Source organism: Pecten maximus, chromosome 18, assembly GCF_902652985.1.
Source record: "Pecten maximus chromosome 18, xPecMax1.1, whole genome shotgun sequence".
NCBI classification, from domain to species: domain Eukaryota; kingdom Metazoa; phylum Mollusca; class Bivalvia; order Pectinida; family Pectinidae; genus Pecten; species Pecten maximus.
In genome coordinates, this window is record NC_047032.1 from 21,288,333 (window position 1) to 21,314,931 (window position 26,599).

General features: G+C 37.1%; 1 protein-coding gene across 2 annotated transcripts; it reads right to left on the minus strand.

Annotated features, from left to right (window-relative positions):
- Positions 1-1,696: 1,696 nt before the first annotated feature.
- Positions 1,697-22,507, minus strand: LOC117316160. Of its 2 annotated transcripts, none has more exons than XM_033870671.1 (4): positions 22,281-22,507; positions 3,332-3,536; positions 2,510-2,605; positions 1,697-1,954 (listed from the first exon to the last, which is right to left on the minus strand). In XM_033870671.1, the coding sequence occupies exons 1-4, from the start codon at positions 22,295-22,297 to the stop codon at positions 1,919-1,921; spliced, it is 354 nt and encodes a 117-aa protein (XP_033726562.1). In that variant the 5' UTR covers positions 22,298-22,507; the 3' UTR covers positions 1,697-1,918. The 2 variants fall into 2 exon arrangements, with proteins under 2 accessions (XP_033726562.1, XP_033726563.1); XM_033870672.1 differs by lacking the exon at positions 22,281-22,507 and adding an exon at positions 18,212-18,341.
- Positions 22,508-26,599: the final 4,092 nt, after the last annotated feature.

Consider the following 26,599-nt stretch of genomic DNA (forward strand, 5'->3'; position numbering starts at 1 on the left):
ACAGACATAGCTGTTGATAGGACCTTAAACCCCAGGACGTATAGCAGGTATACTTGGCACGCGAAGGGATTTGTACCGCTTGCGATGCCTTGTACAAAATGGCGTGCATCTTTGATTTCAGACCGAAAAATAACAGAACTAAGTCTGGGATATATCAGGATCATTTCAGACATGTTTAAGCTGAATCATAATGGTAGATCTCGAGAGGAAATTTGAAATATGAAAAGTTTGTGAATGGCGGACGACGATGGACGAAACACGATGGCTAGAGGTCATCCTGACCCTTCGGGCATTTCGCCCTGAAATAAAAATACAATTCTGACGATAAAAAAAAACAACTTAAGAAGGTATTCTGAATATTTAGTTTTAAATAAATAATACAAGTTGACAACGAGCTAAAACACAGTAAATCAAAATAATAAACTATTAACATTTAAAGGCTGAAGCTGTATTAATATATTGGTTAACAAATCGACAAAAAATATTTACATTAGGCAGTGACAAAATATCAATAAAATAAGATCATGTCGATCGAAAATACATGTAAGAAAATATGCCCTGCCTTCTAGAAGGAAGAACATCAACATATGAAGAGAAATCACATATATATGATTGTTTTCAGGTTGGTAATTACATACTGCATGCAATGTCATATGACACAGTCAGTGAATAGCCGCGATTTTCCCCCTACCTAAGAGTAGAACAAAAATCTTTGGAACACGGGCATTATTATTATTTTTGGTTTTACAACATCTTTCAGATTTCGAAATACAAATTTCATCAGCTCTTCTACGGGTAGTCCTGGGAATCATATTGTAGCCTAATATGAAAACATGAAGCAAGAAACAATAGTCTGTGCGTCTGGTTTAGTAGTGTTTTATGTGGAGGTCCGTATACGGGCGGGTTTCCTTTTGATGCCTACGAGAAAAACATCTAGGAAGAAAAAAAAGGATTTAAATTCGGAGTGTTGCCTTAGGGATGCAAATCAATTTGGATATCTTCAATCCTGCAGCGCAAGTCAAATTTCATAAAGAAAATTGCTGCTACACCTTATATTTCACAAACATCATACAATTCACAAGCAAGAAAGACGTTCATCTTGCCAAGGAGAAGGGTATAAGTGCGCATCTACTGACGTATAAAATAAAGACATGGAGGTAAATCGCGTTTTTCAAGCCGTTGTCCCTGAGGCCTGGACATAGTATGACAATGTACATCTACTCGTATTATTGGACGTGGTTTTGAGTACGACCCCATAAAACCCGTGAGAGAGTGAAACTCAGGGTCGTACCGGAAGATGGGAGTACCGGATCTATCCATCGATAATCACGAGATGTCACCAAGTGGCTTAAAGAACATCATTAAATGTATATGGATGCATTAGGTGTAGCAGATATTGTCATCTTCGCCTGATAATCATCAATTGACCAAAATCAAATCGAGATGAGGAATCTCATCAATTCTGGCAACTAAATTATGAGCCTCTAGACGAAAGCATGTCAATCGCTATATCGATAGGATTATCATTTTGTGCGTTTAAACACCAAAACACGTAGAAGGTGACGGAGAATGTATCATAACGTGAATTTTCCGTCATCGGATCACTGCTTATAACTAATACACTGACAGTATTATATGAACGTGTATACAGTTGATGTGATGTTCAATCATGTTTAGATAAGCATAACGGGAAAAATCTGATACAAAATTTGTAATTCATAATTTACATATGCATTATGATGTAACATAATCCTTTTTCTTGAGTTGTGAATGAACGAACTCTTCATAAGCGATATTCCCATCATGATTTTCATCCATTCTGGCAATGTCTGTTTTCATTTCCTCGTCTACTTCTATTCCCATATCCCGGAATCCCTGTTCTATCTGTTCCCGTCTTGCCTGGCCGTCTTTGTTGTCGTCAAATCGTCCGAATAAATTCCGCATCATACTTGTCCTGAAACAAACAATTGTTGATGTCATGCCTGTCCTGTGACGGCATGCTTATCATGCCATACATTCGAATGACGTCATACATGTCCTATAGTTATGAAAATAATCTCGTCCTAAAATATGCGCATTATGACGTCCTACTTGCTTTGCGCCGAACAAATGATGTCATTCATTTTTGTACGTGCTCTATAACAAGCAAGCGTTGTCTTTATATTTATTATTGATGACGTCAGTCATATGGGAACTGAATCATGCAAATCATGACGTCATAATAGCAATATAATATAAAATCCCGAGAGTCGATTTGTTCGATTCATTGTTACAAATTAATGTACGTTTTTATTATTTTAACCTCTTTTTCCTTTCGATGATCTAAATATATAATGCGAATGAACATTTATATAGGATTTTGTCGATACACACGTTTGTAAAAAAGAAAAAATACAATCTGACAAAAACAGCTTTATTGGGACGTGCTGACGTTATCTTCTTAAAGCACGACATACCTATTCAATGTACATCGTCATAAGTCTATCGATAATGGCATGATGATACTTACTTTTGCAACACATCCTGGGTTACTTTTCATGGCGTCATAATATTCGTCTAGTGTTATAACTGAATTCTCGTCTTTGTTGACGGCCTTCAGCAGAGCCTGTGAAGGGTAAGTATTATTATTACCTTCAATCATTTTAATTATCTTTTAATTTTAAAAGCAGCAATGCGCCTAATGAAACTCCCTACATCAATACGATTTATAATCGGGACTACTCGACCTATAACGTCAAGGCCGGGAATCCCGGGTCTTTACGGAATAGCCCGAGATGTTTGGTAGACAATTTAGTGATTTATACACAAAATGTTCCAATGAAATAATAACTTTTCCCTTAGAACCCATACAGGGGTGAATAATCTCACCGTGCCATACACAGCATAAACATTTGATTTTGATGTCCATTTACCTTACTTCTTTTGGTGTTGTGTACATCACATGGTTCACATCATCTATCCGTTATCTCTTGTATTACTTCAACCCCCTACCCCGTCCACATTATTATCATGTACATGTACCACGACCTATTGTGCAGTTTACGGGTAACAAATTACATGTACATTTCATGGTTGGTTTAATTACCATCGGAGCATAATTGAAGCATTTCCCTACAGATAACATATTGCTTTACTATTGCTTTACAAAAGCAATTAGCAATATTTACCGATTTTGTTTTGGTCTGATGACAGATTAATTTATAGACTTAAAAGAGCAGGGCTAAAAGCAGGATGATGTGAAGTGTAATTTCTTACATCAGAAGAAATAGAGAGTTATCAATTGTTCACGTGACACTTAAATTCCAGCATCTGAATTCATGTGTGTACCGACCTTGCCCTGATCCCCTCCTCCGTACCCGAGAAACATTAGAAGTTTCACAAACTGGTCAGGAGTGAGCATCCCGTCTTTGTCTGTGTCCATCGCCGTAAATTCGGCCTTCAGGTAGCGGTCAATTACAGAAAGTGTAGAATTCTGCTCCACGTGGTGGAAATCTTCTGTAGCTGTGGCGGTATATGCACCTTTTTTACTGTTTTTGCTACAAGAAAACAAGTTATCTTTTTAGAAATGTCCCCTGATTAGTAACGATCGTTTATCAAATTAATCATGTCCTTTTTATTGGTGTATCATTGAATTTACCTTGTTTCCATTTCAAAATTCTCATATTTCATAATTTCATCTTTATTTATTTATTTATTTCTATGTTCCACAGTACCAAAATGTTGTTCTAAACCATGTGATTTACCTCGTTTGAGATTATTAACTCACCTGTTGGGTGAACGGAAAATCATTAGCTGCTAATAAAATATTATTGTATTTCATTGTATTGTATTGATGATTGTCACACTGTTTCAGAAATAGTGTATAAAACTGAAGCACACTTTGGAAAATAATCATATTTTGCTTTGATATTTGAATTAATCTCGGCATACATATGTTCTTACTGAATCTTGAATTGTAAAACAATTGTATCGTTGGATACTTGATCAAACTTAACATTTTGTAAATTTTTTGTCGTATTGATAGATTGTTTTCAGATTTAGTGTAAATATTTAAAAAATACTTTAATGCGATTGTTTAATTTACATTCTTTTATATTATTTCAGCAAATTCAGCCTGGTATCATTTTTCATTTATGGTGTAAATATATATCTGATTATCAACATTTAAATTGGCATGATTACGGAATCTTAAATTCATACTTTTTCACTGTAAAGCAATATTAGTTAGACTTTGTATTTTTTTCCTTATTGATTAACTTTGTTTTTCAGATTTGTATAAATAATTAAGTTATTGTAGAATTATTGTAATATTCTTTTAAAAGTTCTATCTGTTTCAGGTTTATATTTAGTTAGCAGTAACATTTTTGTTTATATTTTATCTTACTTAGAATAGCTATACATGTACATTTGTATTGGATTTTTTTTTATTTGTTATTATATAACACAATATAAATCAGTAACTACAGAATTATTGTAATATTCTTGTGATATCTGTTTCGGGTTTAATTAGTACTGGTTTTCTTCAAATAGCTATACATATATTGCTTTTTTTCCAGATTTGTTTAGATTATCATATAATTACTTTATAGATCAGTTCTTGCAGAACAATATTCTTGTGTGTATCTGTTTCAGGTTTAGAAAAAAATATATATTATCATACGCGGAATGGCGAATGCACAGGTCAACGTTATAACTTCATCATCAACAGATATTGTCATTATTAATAGTTAACATCTAAAATTAGTGCTTTGAATTCAGAAAACAATTTCTAAATTTATTTATTTTTTTATTTGTATATTTAATCTGATATTGTCATTATCCCATACAAAATGTATAATTAAGCATAGTGCTTTTAAAATTTGATTATTTATTTATTTTATATAGAGTCTATATTTATAGATTTAATATTGTCATTTCAATATTACTAGTAAAATATTCCATATGATAGTGCTTTGAATTTAGACACTTTATCTGATTCTTATACCTGAGCTGCCCTATGTTTTTACCTGAGTTGGTATTTCATATTGAAACAGACTGTAACTTAACTTCAAAGAACTTCCTACATAAACACCTTCCTTTGTCTGAGCCCGTGAATCCTATGGTACAGTGTAACACCGTCATGTTTAACTGCAGACACTATATATACTGGCTTCAAAACGGGCTTTGCTGGTGAGGTACTGCATTGGGTATTTAACGAAACTGAAACAATTTTCAATTTCAATTTATTTATTCCAAATGCAACACAGCATATAGGATAACACAATATTCATATAATATGTATACATATTGCAAATTGAATGACAACATGGCGGAGGGCCCAACACAGGCAATATACTTACGACACATAATAATGAATAACATATTGCTTTTGAAAACTTGTAACTGATTCATAACAATTACAGCGTCTACGTATTGCATGCCTATGACGTCATGACAGTATGACGACATAATTTAAACATGTACTATTCAATATAAATAACATACTTTCTACATACATTTATAATGTATATACAAGAACACTACAGATGAAAACTGTGATCATAATTTCCAAAACGCATTTAATTTAGTTACTTACAAGGAGAGTTTTTCTTTCTGCAGTGGCATGTAACAAAAATTTACCCAATCTATTCAAGGTTTTAACACTTTTACTGGAAAATAATTCTATCAATTTATAAACACTTGGACGAGAATAATAATACTTTTTGATGTATGTTTTTCTTAGTTCAGAATATGCAGGACAAAGAAGCACAAAATGTACTTCGTCCTCGACGTCATTTTTGTCACAAACTGTGCAAACTCTTTGACTTCTAGGTATTTTATTGTAGCGCCCAGATTCAATATTTAGACTGTGTCCTTGCATACGGAATTGACTCAATAACTTTTTAAATTTATAATTAATTGGCTTAATAAGATAAAATTGAGTATCGAAGGTATCCACAATATGTTTGTATAAATAACATTTCGACGATATATCAAACGCACTGCGTAATTCTTGAATAAATACATCATGAACACGCTGGACATATACTTGCATAAAATGACTTTCATTTAAAACGTATTGGCTGTTCCAAATATAACCAAAACCTAAACTACAAAGCTCATTTTTAATATGATAAACCCAATTACTTTTACAATTAGGTTTTTTATTATTCAATTCGACAAGTGCGTCATAACATGATTTTAAAACACAATTATTGGTTTTTAGTAATTTCAGCCAATATTTCATTACTGCTATTTTACGTTGCACATACAATGAATATCTACCAGTTTCGAAGAAGACCATAGAAGAATTTACCGATTTCTTAACATTAAGTAAGTCTTTGAGAAAAAGAAGATGAACTTTTTCAATTTGTGGTGAAACAGCTTGTCCCCATACTTCACATCCGTAATTCAAAACACATGCAACATAAGTGTCAAATAAAGACATTTTCGTTTCAATATTAAGGGTGAACACTTTCATTTTTCTTTTTAAATGATAATATGCTTTTCTTCCTTGGCAAGCCAAAGTATCTAATGCTGCAGTGAATCTACCGTTAAAGTTAAAAATCAGGCCAAGGTAACAAAACTTATCGACAATTTCTATAGGGTTTCCATTAAAAGTCCAGTTTTCAGAGGGTAGCATTCTTTTTCTTTTCCTAAAAACAACAATTTTTGTTTTATCAGTGTTTATTTTTAAGTTCCATTTAAGAGTATAAGTCTGTAAACTATCAAGCATATTTTGGAGGTCGGTAACGTCCTCTGAAAACAAGACTGTATCGTCTGCGTACATTAACATAAAGAGGTTAATCAGCTGTAATGAGTAACTTTGACAATTAGAATTTATAAAATGACTTTCCATATCGTTTACAAAAAGAGAATAGAGTATTGGGGATAAAGATTCTCCTTGCAATAATCCGACATGCAAATCGAACATGGCGGATAATTTACCATTTAGTTTAACACAGGAACGTACATTATCGTAAATTGATTTAATTACATTCAGTAATCGCCCTCTAATACCATTTCTCCAAAGTTTATACCATAATTTTTGATGATTAACACTATCGAAAGCCTTACTGTAATCAATAAAAACACAATACAGTCTCTTGTTCTGTTCTATTGAATTAATTATTAAACTTTGTAATGCAAAAATAGCGTCTCTAGTACCAAAACCGGGCTTAAAACCAAACTGGGCATCTGAAACAACATTTTCGCGAGAACTCCATTTTAACAGACGCTTATTTAATAAGGACGTGAACAGCTTAGCTAAATGACTAATTAACGTAATTCCCCTATAGTTATTAACATTATTTCTATCACCCTTTTTATGCAAAGGTATGATTACACCCTGAGCCCATGACTCTGGAAAATATCCAATTTGCAACATAGTATTAAACAACTTCAATAGAACTGGCAGAAATACATCTTTATATTCAATAAAATACTCATTAAGTACCATATCTACACCCGCAGTTTTACCCTTCGGTAAATCCTTAATTACTTCCAGTAACTCATTATTATTAAAATCAACATCTAATTCAGGGTATACACATTCGGCATTTCTATTATTTACAATATCACTGTTATTCACCTCACCAGCCATTTCTTTAAAATAACTGAAAAAATCTGCTAATGAAATATCACCAGTCTTAGATACCTTACGATTTGAAAAATGGCGAAAAAATTCCTTCGGATTATTACGTTTCAATATATCGAGCATGTTTCCTTCCATTCTTAAATATTCACGTTTCAACTTCATCTCACACACTTTATACTGTTTTTTAGCCTGTGCAAGATTTGTTCTCTTGGCATATGACCGTTCCCTATTAAACTCTGACAGTGCACTCTTGTATTTCTTATACAATAATCTACAATTGTTATCAAACCAGGGCTTATCTGGTCCCCTATTTACATAAGTATTGGAGTGACAAGAACATGTGCAATTCAAAACCTTTTTACTAGAAAGGCAAAATTTATCAAATAAAGTACGGGTGCATCTTACAAAATTTGCTAAACATAAATCAATACTTTCTTTTGAATCAGTAACACGTTATGTAAGATTCCATTGAAAATGTATATTGTACCCATAATGGACCCCAGGTTACCTTGCACTTTTACAATCTAAGGACATACTATATGTATTTCACTTGTACATTGCCCGATACTAGCAAATCCGATGGCAAAATATATTTCCTTTAAAAACAATCCAGAGCAATTTCTGGAACTAGCATCATTATAAAAATATAACGCATTGTTTATCCATTTGTCTGCTATCAATATTTTACCTGAGTATTTGAGTATAAATAGATTATGTAGCAGATGTAACGACGGTGATGTAAAGGATGAATTTCATTTTATTTTGAGGTGTTCATTTTATATAGAATAAAGGGGAAAATACATTAAAAAATTCTATTACAAAAGTCCAAGTGTGTTTAAGTTTATAACACTTTTGAGTGTAAACAATGTCAAAGAACTATGTAACACCGCCAATTTTTTGTATTATACTGTAAGGCAGCGTGATAACCATTAATATTTTAGTAGTTATAGTGTACAACACTGCAGCTTATTCTAACATATTCAGTTAATTATTCTCTATTAGGAGTTTGTACTTATTTATGTGTAATTTTTACAATGCTTACTTTTACCATTTAACACTTTTGTGTGTTAAGTTTTGTGTATTATTACACATAGCCTTCTCTCTCCTGATTACGTAGTTATTTACTTATGTTGGTGTGTGTGAGAGTGTGTTAAAGTGTGAGAGTGTGTTTATTAGTCGTAAATAATTGTATTCTTTGTACATGTATTATTGATGCGCCTATCAGCCGTAAGGCTCTCGGCAAGAAAAAAATAAATCTGAATCTGATTATAAATACCAAAAAAATCATTGACACATGTACCTACCCCCTCTGGAGTGGTCTGTTGTGACATACATTGTAGTTTAGGTGAGCTTGTAACACTGAAAGTTAAAATCTAAAACGTATTTTTAGAATTCAAGTATAGGAGTACCTTTGTAGATGGCATATGGTTACACATAGAAAAGTATAATTTCGTACCTGTTACATGTTTTGAGATAGATTTTTGTTAAAGTTTCTACTTATTCTCGCTGTAAACAAACCAACCAGTTTTGTTGGTTAGGAAGAGTTGATAGGCCTTTGTGATAAACACAGGTAAAACCATAGCTAATCGCGTAAGCACCCACGTATTCAAACTATTTCAACAGCAAGTAATATTTACTGGAAGTCTGGCCATGAACCTTAATCACGATATAAACAACAGGACTAAGATATTTGATGATACAAAAAATAGATTAAAATAAGATATTATGAAGGTTTACCCGAATCTTAATACCTGAATTGGTTCGGTTTTTATTTGTTTTATTTTATTTATTTGTTTTTGTAACAATAACACACTGTAAGCATCTGCATGCTTCGACATACATTCTGGGCTACAATGGAAGGGAGGCAACTCTAGCTTTGGATTCTGAACTTTACCTCATACGACATTATGTTAAGTGTTATTGCGTGATTTAGTGAGAGCGTCGGAGAGAGAGGGAAATAAACCTGCACACACACAAATTATGTTACAGGGAAGTTTGACTTGATCCTAAAGACACTAGCAAGCTAACGTTAGTTAATTGTACCACCCGGAAATAAACAAAACTGGTCGCAATGGATATCACTTTCAAGTTTTCCTTTTTCGATTATGTGAGCTTTCATAACGGGATTAAGGTGCATTGCTTACACACTTTCCTTTCACAAAAGCGGCCGGGGATCAGGACCTAAACCCCCCCCCCCCCCCCCCCCCCCCCCCCCTTTTCGGAGGAGGACTATTTTTGTATAGCCGCCAAAAAAATTCGGCTCGCTCCTACAGCGCTCGCATTATCACTAAATTACTGTACCCCCCCCCCCCCTCCCCTTTCGAAACTCCTGGATCCTGAAATTTAACTGACATAAGTAGGCCATTAAGATGAAATACACTTATCTAGTAATGTACAAGCTCTTATCCTATCCTGCATAATATAACGAAATACCTCCAAAATAACCTGTAATTAACGTAACCTACATACATTTGTATGACTGGAATGTACAGACATTTAAACTTCATTGTATTTAGTTTATTGTCCCCTTGGTGGCCTCGGTGGATATATGTCGACGAAAGCGAAAGAAAGAGCATAGTCACAAAAAAACAAAACAAGAAATATCTTTAAAAAAGATAAACGGCAAAGTTTTAATACTGGTGGTTATAATGTAAAACTGCTGGTGAAATAAATTAACGAAGTAATTAATAAATGCGCAGTTTCAGCACGGATAACAAAATTATATCAGTTTGAATCATTTTTGGTGATAATAAGACTGCATTTGAATCAGGAATATGATTTTATTAATGTGTCATTTGAATAGATACATCCACTTAATCAGCTTCCTTTCAATCTTAATTTTGTTTCGTCTTTAACAGCATATCTGCATTTTGCATTTAACGCTACATTGACCAATTACATACTTCAACTTGACCAGTAACGCCACCTTTCGCGTCATATCCGGGGTCAAAAGAAAATTATACGGCTATGCCGAAAAGGGGGGGGGGGGGGGGGGGGGGGGGGGGTGTAGATCTGGTTTAGCCCAAACAGAGCATAGCGGTAATGGTATTGTATGTAAAATGTGGTATATTTGCGGCATGATTAATGTAAAACTTCCGCTGTACATTTGTATATATGTCTTAAAATAGTTTATTAAAGTATCGCCCTCGAACAAACAATTGTATATATACATAAACAGTGATATCGGGGAGAGTTAAGAGAACTATAAAAGATATATTTAAGTTACACGTAGAAAGATATTATTTCACTAAACTATTAACTTCTACAAAATAAGGAGAGTATAATATTGTCTTGAACGGCAGAATAAAGACGAAGAGTACACGGTGTGACTATGATATATAGGTGGAACACTAGTTACAGACAATTCACATGTCGAAATCCGATGGGCGATGGATGGGCAACAGAGTTTACTGTGTGGGATATTGAAGCATTGGAATGTAAAGTGGCACGCGTCTGTTGTACAATTGAGATGCTTCCGGTGTAAGATACACATTATAGAGAACTGTGGACTGTTTTGTACAAAATGATTCCTATGACAGACACTCGTAGAAACAAGCAAGTGACTACCATCATTCATGTCACGAGTAAATTAATTTCACCGATTTTGAAATGTGACATGCACGTGCGGAAACCAACGTATTTGGATTACTCGTCTTAAAAGTTCAGAAATATTTGAATTATAACTAAAATCGTTCTGTTACTTTTATATCGTTAGAAAACCAGAACAGCTAGCAGAATATACATCGTGTTGGTCGGAGGTTGAGAAAAGAATATGTTATTTCTCTTTAGATACTACATTTGATTTGTTTGATTTGTTTTTGTTTAACGTCCTATTAACAGCCAGGGTCATTTAAGGACGTCCCAAGTTTTGGAGGCGGAGGAAAGCCGGAGTACCCGGAGAAAAACCACCGGCCTACGGTCAGTACCTGGCAACTGTCCCACGTAGGTTTCGAACTCGCAACCCAGAGGTGGAGGGCTAGTGATAAAGTGTCGGGACACCTTAACCACTCGGCCACCGCGGCCCCAAGATACTACATAAAGGGCGACTAATATACAAACTACAAAACGGGAGTTAACAATGCGCATGCGCAAGCCCTGATGTGTCTTTCTCAGTGCGATAACACTTTGAACAAGTCTACAGTGGACTTAGACTCTTACAGAAGTGTTTTAAGCCGTACAACACCATACCAAATTAACGAAAACTAGACATAGAAATAACCAGCATTTTGTGAATGCAATAAGGAGGTTGTTTTTTTTGTCTCAATAATTCGACATAGTAAGTCAATATATATTTCTTTGCAGCCAGGGACATTAGGATATCCTTGTAGTTGCTGGTGGCTGCCTAAGGTTTCATTAGTCCGACTCTCTTCCGACTGAGCAATACGTTTTCATTAGTCCGACACTCTACCTACTGAACCATAAGGTTTCTTTAGCCCGACGCTCTACCTACTGAACCAGAGGGTTTCATTAGTCCGACGCTCTTCCGACTGAGCAATAAGGTTTCATTAGTCCGACACATAACTTACTGAACCATAAAGTTTCATTAGTCCGACGCTCTACCTACTGAACCATAAGGTTTCATTAGTTCGACGCTCTACTTACTGAACCATAAGGTTTCATTAGTTCGACGATCTACCTACTAAGCAATAAGGTTTCATTAGTCCGACGATCTACCTACTGAGCAATAAGGTTTCATTAGTCCGACGATCTACCTACTGAACCATAAGGTTTCTTTAGCCCGACGCTCTACCTATTGAACCATAAGGTTTCTTTAGCCCGACGCTCTACCTATTGAACCATAAGGTTTCTTTAGCTCGACGCTCTACCTACTGAGCCATAAGGTTTCTTTAGCCCGACGCTCTGCCGACTGAGCAATAAGGTTTTATTTGTCCGACGCTCTACCTACTGAATCATAAGGTTTCTTTAGTCCGACGCTCTACCTAATGAACCATAAGGTTTCAATAGTCCGACACTCTACCTACTGAACCATAATGTTTCAATAGTCCGACACTCTATCTACTGGAACATAAGGTTTCTTTAGCCCGACACTCTACCTACTGAACCATAAGGTTTCCTTAGCCCGACACTCTACCTACTGAATCATAAGGTTTCATTAGTTCGACGCTCTGCCGACTGAATAATAAAGTTTAATTATTCCGACGCTCTACCTACTGAATCATAAGGTTTCATTAGTCCGACACTCTACCTACAGAACCATAAGTTTTCTTTAGTCCGACGCTCTACCTACTGAACCATAAGGTTTCATTAGTCCGACGCTCTGTCGACTGAGCAATAAGGTTTCATTAGTCCGACACTCTATCTACTGAACCATAAGGTTTCTTTAGTCCGACGCTCTACCTACTGAACCATTAGGTTTCTTTAGCTCGCCGCTCTACCTTCTGAGCCATAAGGTTTCATTAGTCCGACACTCTACCTAATGAACCATAAGTTTTCTCTAGTCCGAAGTTCAACTTATTGAACCATAAGGATTCTTTAGTCCGACGCTCTACCTACTGAACCATAAGGTTTCATTAGTCCGACACTCTATCTACTGGAACATAAGGTTTCTTTACCCCGACGCTCTACCTACTGAACCATAACTTTTCTTTAGTCCGAAGCTCTACTTATTGAACGATAAGGTTTCTTTAGCCCGACACTCTACCTAATGAACCATAAGGTTTCAATAGCCCGACACTCTATCTACTGAACCATAAGGTTTCTTTAGTCCGACACTCTACCTACTGAACCATAACTTTTCTTTAGTCCGAAGCTCTACCTACTGAACCATAAGGGTTCGTTAGTCCGACGTTCTATCTACTGAACCATAAGGTTTCATTAGTCCAACACTCTATCTACTGAACCATAAGGTTTCTTTAGCCCGACGCTCTACCTACTGAACCATAAGGTTCCATTATTCCGACGCTCTACCTACTGAGCAGTAAGGTTTCATTAGTCCGACACTCTACCTAATAAACCATAAGGTTTCATTAGTCCGACGCTCTACCTGCTGAACCGTAATGTTGTACTGCCGGCTGAGCCATAAGAGCGGCAGCACGTGGTGATTATCGATCTACCGACCATAGCCGGCAGTAAAACTAATGTCATTGTCAGCTCTTTTGTTACGACAGACAGCTCACACAATGACCCAAATATTGAAAAATACGTTGTGAAATGAATATTCGAACTATTTCTGAAACGTACACCAGCTTTCTGAAATCAATAGCGGTCGCTGAAATAATCTCAAAGCTAAATAGATAGCCAACATTACAGTGTGGATATATCGATAAATATTGAGTCTATAAAATATTAACTCACCCGCAACAGTCGCCCATAATTGTTGACATCAATGTTAAAGTGAAGACTACTTGTTTGTTAGAACAGCTGTGTACGGTTGTGTCATCTCGTGTGTGTATATCCATTGACATCAACTAGTTTGTTCCACGAATAGTTAAAGTCAAGAGACGATTTTCAGTTGTTTAAAGGGTCAAAGGTCATGACCGAAGAAGTATAAACAAAGCTCAATCGATTTCGTACCTTCGTTCTTTCGTTTCTATTGGTATTGTGTTGTAATGCACAGAAGCCGAATAGGACCACAAAGTATAAACAAACATAACTTGCACTATGAAAATATACTTTATCGTAATAGTGAGTTTCTCTCGAGTAACAAAAACAGTCTTTCTCGTAATAACGGCTTTTGAAAGTCCCAATTACGACTTTAATGTCATCAAATGATTTATTTTCATGGAGACATAAACAACCGTTTCTATATCGCTTCATTTCTTTTCGGCTTCTGTATTAATATGATATAACGAAACAGGGAATTATTAAAATTATAGTTAAATCTTTAGTGATTTATGTGGGTTTACTAATGTCACTTCAGGCACGCGACATAGCTTCACCACCGGAAATTGTTTTTCTCTTTGTCAAAGTCAAAGGTGAACCTATAGGTCGCTGTGTCCTACTTAAACGCACATGACAAAACATAAAGTATATACACTGTCAATCTAATTAAAATCTAGATGGTCATTCCCACTACGTTACATGAACATCTAACAACATCCCATTAGGGGTCACGTCAGGGTGACCGTTTGGATTAGCCAATCAAATGACTACTTCCAGAATCTTGGAAGTGAATTTTACATGTCCGAATTAGCATGACTAGAGTGCATAGCTTGTATAATCTGTCTATTTGTTTCAAGTCATTTCGTTCCAAAAAAATATAGCTATATACATGCTGTGTCGAAATGGTTTGCTTCAGATGCAATCTGTGACGAAATGTTTTGCTTCGATGACATCGACAAAATGCCAATTCGCCCTGAAAGTGAAATACACACATCTCGGAGGTCATCAGAACGTGACCCCTCATGGGATGTTGTTAGATGTTCATGTAACGTAGTGAGAGTGACCATCTAGATTTTAATTAGATTGATACACTGTATCCGCTCTTTTTCAACATTAGAGCAGAAAAAAACTGATGTAAATAATAATACAGATTCCAAATACTACTACTCCTCCCGATCACACGCAAGTCTCATGTATATAGTTATCGGGAATGTCTACCCAATCACAGACATGTACATATATATAGTTTACGGGGATTTCTAGCCAATCACGGACATGTACATATATATAGTTCACGGGGATTTCTACCCAATCACGGACATGTACATATACATGTATATAGTTCACAGGGATTTCTAGCCAATCACGGACATGTACATATATATAGTTCACGGGGATTTCTAGCCAATCACGGACATGTACATAGACATAGTTTCAGGGGATTTCTAGCCAATCACAGACATGTACATATATATAGTTCACGGGGATTTCTACCCAATCACAGACATGTACATATATATAGTTCACGGGGATTTCTAGCCAATCACAGACATGTACATACAATAATGTAGATATACATATGAAGTTCCCGGGGAGTTCCACCCGATCACGGAGATGTAATTATATTTATATATAGTTCACGGTGATTTATTCCCAATCACGGACATGTACATAGATATACATATATAGTTCAAGGTGATTTCTACCCAATCATGGACATGTACCTATATATAGTTAACGGTGATTTCTATCCAATCACGGACATGTATTTATAGATATAATACGGGAATTCCTTCCCAATCACGGACATGTAACTATATATAGTTCATGGGGATGTCTACACAATCACGGACATGTAACTATATATAGTTCACGGGGATTTCTAGCCAATCACGGACATGTACATATATATAGTTCACGGGGATTTCTAGCCAATCACAGACATGTACATACAATAATGTAGATATACATATGAAGTTCCCGGGGAGTTCCACCCGATCACGGAGATGTAATTATATTTATATATAGTTAACGGTGATTTCTATCCAATCATGGACATGTACCTATATATAGTTAACGGTGATTTCTACCCAATCATGGACATGTACCTATATATAGTTAACGGTGATTTCTATCCAATCATGGACATGTACCTATATATAGTTAACGGTGATTTCTATCCAATCATGGACATGTACCTATATATAGTTAACGGTGATTTCTATCCAATCATGGACATGTACCTATATATAGTTAACGGTGATTTCTATCCAATCATGGACATGTACCTATATATAGTTCACGGTGATTTCTTCCCAATCACGGACATGTACATAGATAAAGTTCAAGGTGATTTCTACCCAATCATGGACATGTACCTATATATAGTTAACGGTGATTTCTATCCAATCACGGACATGTACCTATATATAGTTAACGGTGATTTCTATCCGATCATGGACATGTACATAGATATAGTTCAAGGTGATTTCTACCCAATCACGGACATGTACATATATATAGTTAACGGTGATTTCTATCCAATCATGGACATGTACATAGATATAGTTCAAGGTGATTTCTACCCAATCATGGACATGTACATAGATATAGTTAACGGTGATTTCTATCCAATCATGGACATGTACCTATATATAGTTAACGGTGATTTCTATCCAATCATGGACATGTACCTATATATAGTTAACGGTGATTTCTATCCAATCATGGACATGTACCTATATATAGTTAACGGTGATTTCTATCCAATCATGGACATGTACATAGATATAGTTAACGGTGATTTCTATCCAATCATGGACATGTACCTATATATAGTTAACGGTGATTTCTATCCAATCATGGACATGTACCTATATATAGTTAACGGTGATTTCTATCCGATCATGGACATGTACCTATATATAGTTCATGGGGATGTCTACACAATCACGGACATGTAACTATTTATACAGTAGTTCACGGGGATTTCTACCCAATTACGGACATGTACCTATATATAGTTCATGGGGATTCCTACCCAATCACGAGACATTTACCTAGATACCAGATAGTTCACGGCGGCTTTCTGAGAAAAAAGTCAAAGGGACAAAAGCGTTTATACATATCCCGTAAATATCATTCGAGCAAATATGTAAATCAAAGATATGATATCGATTAGAATAGAATCAACTATAAGAACTAAGTGGTCAATTCACTAATCACTCTGAGAAGCGCACGTGTGCAACACCATTTTCACCAGGGAGCTCGAGTTGATGAGCAGCTTATCATGTGTCGGACCGGTCACCGCAGCACTACAAAATACCATATCAAGCACAAGTGGTGCAGGTCAGTAAGATGCTTGACCCCCCAAAATCAAACTTAAAAATAGAAACGTCAAGCAATCCATCTACGAAAAAAATGCCCAGTTCATTTACAAACAAACTTGTACCAACGCCGTTAGCGGATATTTCCATCATTCATCGTCAGGGACAGATTTTCAACAAATGCCAGGTATCGTTCCATTTGTCTGCTGTTTAGGGGAGTGATATAATGTACTAACACCAAATAGTACCTGTTTAGGGGAGTGATTTAATATAATGTACTAACACCAAATAGTACCTGTTTAGGAGAGTGATTTAATGTACTAACACCAAATAGTACCTGTTTAGGAGAGTGACATAATATAATGTACTAACACCAAATAGTACCTGTTTAGGAGAGTGACATAATATAATGTGCTAACACCAAATAGTACCTGTTTAGGAGAGTAATATAATGTACCAACACCAAATAGTACCTGTTTAGGGGAGTGATATAATGTACTAACACCAAATAGTACCTGTTTAGTTGTAGTGATATAATGTACTAACACCAAATAGTACCTGTTTAGGAGAGTGATATAATGTACTAACACCAAATAGTACCTGTTTAGTTGTAGTGATATAATGTACTAACACCAAATAGTACCTGTTTAGTTGTAGTGATATAATGTACTAACACCAAATAGTACCTGTTTAGTTGTAGTGATATAATGTACTAACACCAAATAGTACCTGTTTAGGAGAGTGATATAATATAATGTACTAACACCAAATAGTACCTGTTTAGGAGAGTGATATAATGTACTAACACCAAATAGTACCTGTTTAGGAGAGTGATATAATGTACTAACACCAAATAGTACCTGTTTAGGGGAGTGATATAATATAATGTACTAACACCAAATAGTACCTGTTTAGGAGAGTGATATAATGTACTGACATAGTTAATATATCCGACGGTCATAGTTACCAGGTTCTGTCGTCCATGTTACGGTTGAGTGACGTCGCTTTTCAAATACTTCCAACTTCCTTTAAACGGGGAAAATTTGGTTCAGCAGAGGAGAATAAGTATGGCCGTTTGGTTGCGTATTAGATTTGTGTCCGCTACAACTGGTTGTACGAGGACTACATGTACACAGTTCGTTAACTTATTAATAATGTATCTAGTTATACATAGCTTCGCTTTACTAAATGACACGTGATGCATTTTTTCCAAACCCTATGAAATTGAAAATGGCATCATGATTATTTTATGAGATACACATATAGGTTTTCAATTTCAAAGCAAAGCTGTTAATAACTTTGGATATTTTTTCAAATTTATTTCAGTAAATGTTAAATGTTTTTATCAAATAGCATATCGATATTTACATTAATAGTTATGTTGTCGGATACATTTGCACATACAGCTGCTAAACAGGTGACGACACAGACTGCCGCCGACTTCGACTGCGCATGTATTTGGTGTGCAATTTAAAAATGTAAGGTAAATAACGATATTTACCATTTTCTGTCAGACAATTAGTCGAATATCTAAATGCAGAGAACATGTTCTATTCACGAAAAAAAAAACGAATAAGAATTGACACAACGCGAGGTCTTATGATGTCACGGCGTCAAGCATTGCGTCATTCGATATTTATATTCTATAAATAATAATGCACAGAGTCATACAGTTGTCACGTGACGATACAGTAGTCATATAAAGTCACGTGACGATACACCAAAACAATATTTCACGTACGGGTCACTTATCCACTGTTACGTGGCTAACTTCCGAGTCTAGGGATGAGATAAGTTCTATAGAAAAAACCAAATGGACAACGAGAAACAACCATAGGTGGTACAACACCGTGACCTTCCTCATCTCCGTCCAAATATTAGGGTGAAATTGATTCGAAATTGCGTCTTTACACTTAACACGATAGTAAGAAACCGAAAGTTTGTTAGAAGCAAAAAGAATGGAATTGATAGGATATTGTAAAACGAACTACAGTAATCTCTATAGGTGTTGTTTTCCATGTATCCATTGTTCCTGGTATTATTTTGCCCAAGAAATAACGTAGAACAACTGTAAGTCCTACAGATACACAGTTATAGAGGATCATCAGTCGGACTTGGTCACACATTCCACCTATCCGACATCAACTTTTCACTCAGTGCTAACCATTAAGACAAGGGTTAGTATTCACCAAAGCCAAACGTCCAATATCTTGACTACCCTAGGGCGTCCCACTGGTCGCGAGGACGGGTGTAAGGGAGAGAAACCACGGAGCATGAAAGAAAGCAATGGAGGCGGCAGGCCAATTGTGTTCTCTTCAAGGACCTCTAAGCAGAAGACAAAGGAAGACATTCATATGGAAGTGATTTTAAAATAACTAAACACATGTGGCCCTGAAAGTGTGAAAGGCTCGGAGAACCACCTCCGTTTTAGCATGCTATTGATCAAACATCACCATTTTGGACAACCCTATTATACTACACGTACATGACACCAAACAGACGGACGCGGTGCCGCAGTTTATATTCAATTTAGCCTAACAGATTATTTAGGCCAATGTTCAATGTACAAGCAGATTATTAAATATCCAGCGACAACTTCCTTTGCAGGCAGATTATAACACCCAGCAATTCCCTGTCTGCAACATGTTGCATTTCTAATTCCATTTAAACGCTGTCTTGATAAAAATGTATCGATATTTCAGAAAAAAAACCCAACATATATTATGCATGATTCATGTTGAGAAAAATAATCATAACCTTGGCAACAGCTGCCGTGGTTCATTCTGGCCTTAATCACTTGTACACCAGCAGATTGAGTCCACAGATTCGCATGTCCGTGAGAGGCTATTAATTTGGAATTTGCAAATTTGGTGCACCTATCACAAAAGCAGGGATTTCTTCTTATCGTCCCTCCAAACGAGAAAGGTCATGACCCGGTCTCAAGGTCGAGACAAAACTATCAATCTGTACAACTGCCACTGACTGCTCTTCCCTGGAATGAGGTCCAACGATCTCAATATCATGTGATGTCTGGCGCTACTATGTTCACGTGTGACATTTCAGTATGATGGCACTATAAAAGCGTCCGTCATTGGTTCCCGTCAATATTTCAAGTTTTGATTTAAAAAGAAAATCAGTTCGTTATTGCCAACAAAATAAGTTTGCATGTTTAAATATGTATAAGTATAATCATAAAAAGCATATCAGAAAAAAAGGTTTGGTCGACACTTTGTTCTTGCAACCAAAACGATATCGATTATGTTATCTAGAATACCAATGTTGCTATTTCGTAATAGTTGGAAAACAAAGTTCGTCAAATAGAAACGTGTGTCCTACAGGTACATGAATGATATAATTTTATGCGAATAGAGAAAAAAATTGTCGGGTAGTAATATTGCGTTCACGGCAAATAACATACCACACACATGACAGTTGACACACCGTACACATGACAAATGACATACCGTACACATGACAAATAACATACAGCACACATGACAAATGACATACCGTACACATGACAAATGACATACCGCACACATGACAAATGACATACCGTACACATGACAAATGACATACCGTACATATGACAAATGACATACAGCACACATGACAAATGACATACCGTACATATGACAAATGACACACCGTGCACATGACAAATCACATACCGTACACATGACAAATCACATACCGTACACATGACAAATAACATACCGTACACATGATTAATCACATACCGTACACATGACAAATGACATACCGTACATATGACAAATGACATACCGTACACATGACAAATAACATACAGCACACATGACAAATGACATACCGTCCACATGACAAATGACATACCGTACACATGACAAATGACATACAGCACACATGACAAATGACACACCGTACACATGACAAATGACACACCGTACACATGACAAATGACATACAGCAAAAATGACATACCGTACACATGACAAATGACATACCTTACACATGACAAATGACATACCGTACACATGACAAATGACATACCGTACACGTGACAAATGACATACAGCACACATGACAAATGACATACAGCACGTACATATGACAAATCACATACCGTACACATGACAAATAACATACCGTACACATGACAAATAACATACCGTGCACATGACAAATGACATACCGTACACATGACAAATGACAATACCTTACACATGACAAATGACATACCATACAAATGACAAATGACAATACCGTGCACATGACAAATGACATACCGTACACATGACAAATGACATACCGTACAAATGACAAATGACACACCGTACACATGACAAATGACATACCGTACACATGACAAATGACATACCGTACACATGACAAATGACACACCGTGCACATGACAAATGACATACCGTACACATGACAAATGACAATACCTTACACATGACAAATGACATACCATACACATGACAAATGACAATACCGTGCACATGACAAATGACATACCGTACACATGACAAATGACATACCGTACAAATGACAAATGACACACCGTACACATGACAAATGACACACCGTACACATGACAAATGACATACCGAACACATGACAAATGACACACCGTACACATGACAAATAACATACAGCACACATGACAAATGACAATACAGTGCACGTGACAAATGACACACAACACACTAGATGTAGTGACAATGTTTTGAGTAGTGTATCAATTATGTACATGTATAGTCACGGTTGGTTAGTCAATGTATTGTGGTTCTCATTACGGAGAAATACACATGGCCTGATAGGATTCTCCTGGTAAACGGGCGAAGGGAAATGCTTCTGTAATTTGTATTCTTGTATTATAGATATATCTATCATATATCATCAATAATATAGACATACATCACGTGCTGTGAATGATCAGTCAGATGACACACATTATGATATCAAAGCACGCGCAGGCTTTCACATTAGCACTTGGTGTAGCCTTAGAAACCATATCAGATTCAAACAAAAACATCATTTGATATACTTACCTACATCTCGGACCCATCGTGGCTGGTAATGGTAAACCGTCTCGGACAACTGTATCACCCGACACGCACGTTCGCACAAATTGTTTTTGGTACAGGAATGCTAATTGCAGTATAAATGATCACATACATTGACATTTACCATTATGGTACATATTAATACTTTACAGCGATACACAATGATCTGACAGTTGGATTGATATAAACCGCTTCTGTGGCTGGGCGAGTATAGCGACAAACGTCCCGACGGACCTGACTATATACAGATACATGTAGCTACTGTATTCATTATTCAGTTTAAAGCCTTTTAAACACCAGCTTGTCAATGTATTTGGTAATACATTCATTAAGTTTCTTGTATATTCATTGAATAGATTCCTTTTTATATTGTATAGTATATGCAGCATATCAAATTAACGAATGGTATTGGCCTTGCATATAGTGTTATCTTGTTTGGCTTTCAAACACAGGGACCTGAAAACTTGTTACAGTCTCTGTGTATTTGTCCTATCCCAGTGTGTAGCACAGGGACTTGAGCATTTGTAACAGTCTAAGTGTATTTGGATATATCCTAGTTTGAATAACATAAATAATTTTATGGCAAATTTTCACACTGGTGAGAAAAGGAGTAAAATAACCGATTTACTCCGTATCATTCAAAGTAAAATATAAATGAACTGCAGCGTCGACAACAGAGAGATACGTGGATAGGTATTGTAAACTTCCTATTTGACATGTCATTTTAACTTTATTTCATTTGGTATTGATAGACTACATAACTTGTTCACAACGCACAGCGCGCCAATGGACCATGACGATCTAGTGTTGGTACTTTGGGAATTACTGGGGTCACGTGATATTTTACCTGTATTTTTAGCCCTGAATATCGCTGTACGTTGCCTAGGTCAGGATAAGTGGAAAACGACCACACTTCTTTAATTCTTATTAGTTCACGTACCTGATGGTCAGATCAATGTATAACGTTGTGCGGCGTCCTCTCGTTCTTACGGCGTCGACGTTTTCCATTTAACGACTGATTTTCAAAACTAGAATAGCCTTGAATCACTTGTTGTTGCTAGGTTTCTGGGATGCAGCATCGCATTGATTGTGAAATGAAACTGCCTTGACTCATATTCAAGACAACATGGGTTTCAGCAGCTATGACAACCTAAGGATGGCCTCCCCTGAGTGTGTTTGTCTCCTTGTTGTAGCGCAGAACTGATGCCGGTGTAGCGTGCACTTTGCAAGTCCGTGAGAGTTGCAAGTTCCGCTTCCGGTACTTGTACATTTGTAAGCTACACGGAGGGGACACCGGTCGCCGTGAGAGTTGCAAGAACCGTGAGAGTTGCAAGTCAGAACAGTTTGTCATTGAAACATGTCATGAGTTGTGTGTTTTACGTTATTAAACATGTTTACCGATATTTCACAGTTAAAATGATCGCGTTACAATGTCGGCGGCGACTGTCATTGCGTTTTTGGAATATAGGCACCGGTACAAAAAAACCCGTAACCATTGTAAGAAGCTACATGCATGCATGATCGGAGTATGTACACTAAAATACGCCACAGGGGAATCTTACATGCCGTGAAATATTAGTCATATAATTATATATTCTACCTGCTGTTTTGCATGAGGAGACAGAGGGAGGAAACGCCCGAACCGCATGATCACCTGCTAGACCACAGGAATCGGGAAATGACAATTTTCATTGCATATGCGCGCTTGCAACTCTCACGGTACTTGCAAAGTACACGCTACACCGACTTATAGTGCTACCTCATGGAAGCATGCTGCCGAAAATATTCAGCAGGACACCGCACCCAGTCACATTATACTATATCGGACGAACCAGTCGCCCCACTCCCAAAATGTTGAGTTTTTAGACTCTGGTATGTATCGGACTTGACAGTGGACAGAACCCAAAGCCTTACTCGCAGAGGCGAACGCCAAACTAAATTAAAACACTTAATGGTGCCATCAACCGTGTACGTTACTTTGTTCGTTTTCATATAACCGTTGGCGTGGTCGTTTAACCTTGCACAAAGAAACTCATAGAATTTCCTTTGTTGTGCGAAGTGCAACAGACATTCTGGTTTTTAGATTTCAATGTCTCTTTCATATTGTTCGGTACTGACCTTTGCTGTTGTGGTTTGGACACTTAACAACAATTGCTCTTCATGGGAAGCAGCGGACCTCCCGTATGCCATTCTATGAGGTAGCCACAAGCTACTACCATTGGAATAACCTAAATCTACTCTGGTGGCGGTTCACAGGCGTTATTCTATTTGGATTTACCCTGAGCAGAGCGCGACTTCAGTCTCTTATCACTAGAACCAGTCAATAAATAATGCTACGATCTCGAGTAATTGTACATAGGAATCAAGATTTCATTGTTGGTATATTTTAGGCTAACTAAGATCTGTTTCCGTCTGGATCTGTTTTAGGCTAACTAAGATCTGATTCGTTCAGATCTGTATATTTGGCTAACTAATATCTTATTCGTCTAGATCTGCATTTTAGGCTAACTAAGATCTGATTCGTTCAGACCTGTATCTTAGGCTAACTAAGATCTGTTTCGTCTATATCTGTATCTTAGGCTAACTAAGATCTGATTCGTTCAGATCTGTATATTTGGCTAACTAAGATCTGTTTCGTCCAGATCTGTATTTTTGGCTAACTAAGATCTGATTCGTTCAGATCAGTATATTTGGCTAAGTAAGATCTGATTCGTTCAGATCTGTATCTTAGGCTAACTAAGATCTGTTTCGTCTAGATCTGTATCTTAGGCTAACTAAGATCTGTTTCGTCCAGATCTGTATATTTGGCTAACCAAGATCTGATTCGTTCAGATCTGTATATTTGGCTAAGTAAGATCTGTTTCGTCCAGATCTGCATTTTAGGCTAACTAAGATCTGTTTCGTCCAGATACAAATACATTTAGTTCGAACACTAATCTTTCTGGCAATACTCGAACAGACGAGTTTACAGAATGTGGTTTATCAAGAGTCACTTTACAATCGGTTCTGAACAGTGCCTAGGTTATTGTCGGCGGTAGAGATAAACATGTCACAGATGTTATCGATGACGGCTCAACAGTTGCCGATACACAAGCTATGACAGGATGTTGCATGAGGATTAATCACACATTACAATAAAAAAAATACGGCTGTAGAGTAATCATTTGCACTTGAAATACATGTTGTCATCTCATCATCATCAGACGACGCCATCGTGTCCCATCACCACCTAACGACGCCGTCGTTACCCATCACCAAACGACGCCGTCGTAACCCCATCACCAAACAACACCGTCGTAACCCAATTTAGAGACGACGCCATCGTTACCGTATCAACAGACGACGCCATCGTAACCCTAACATATCACCAGACGACGCTATCGTAACTCAATCACCAGACGACGCCCTCGTAGCCTATCACATTATCACACGATACCGTCGTTACTCATAATCAGACGACGGCGTCGTTACCTATTACATGACGACGCCGTCGTTACCCATCAAAAGACGACGCCGTCGTAACCCTATCACATCACTAGACGACGGCGTCGTTACCTATCATCGCAGTACGCCATCGTAACTGCATAACCAGACAAGAATGTCGCAACCCCCCCCCCCCCCCCCCCCACCCCCCACCCCCCACACCCCCCATCACCAGACGACGCCATCGTACGCCTATCATAGTATCAGACGATGCCGCTACCTGTTGCATTACGAGATCGTCTTTACCCATCGTCGCCGATGGCCGTCATTACCCCATCAACAGACGAAGCCGTCGTTAACCCATCAACAGACGAAGCCGTCGTTAACCCATCACTAGGCGACGCCGTCGTTAACCCATCACAAGGCGACGCCGTCGTTAACCCATCACTAGGCGACGCCGTCGTTAACCCATCACAAGGCGACGCCGTCGTCGTTTCTATCAACAGACTTCGCTTTCGTAACCGCACCACCAGACGAACCGTTGTAACCCTATAGACAGACAAATCCGTCGTAACCCTATCGACAGACAAATCCGTCGTAACCCCATTACCAGACGAACCGTTGTAACCCTATCGACAGACAAATCCGTTGTAACCCTATCACATAACCAGACAACGCTGCTATAAGCCATCACAAAACGACTCCATCCTTACCTATCACCAAACGACGCCATCATTAACCATCCCCAAACGACACCATCATTAGCCATCACCAAACGACGCCGTCGTATCCCCATCACCAGACGATGCTTTCACAGCTCAATCGTAAACATTCACAAGAGGACGCCCTCGTGGTCAATCACATTACCAGACGGTGCCGAC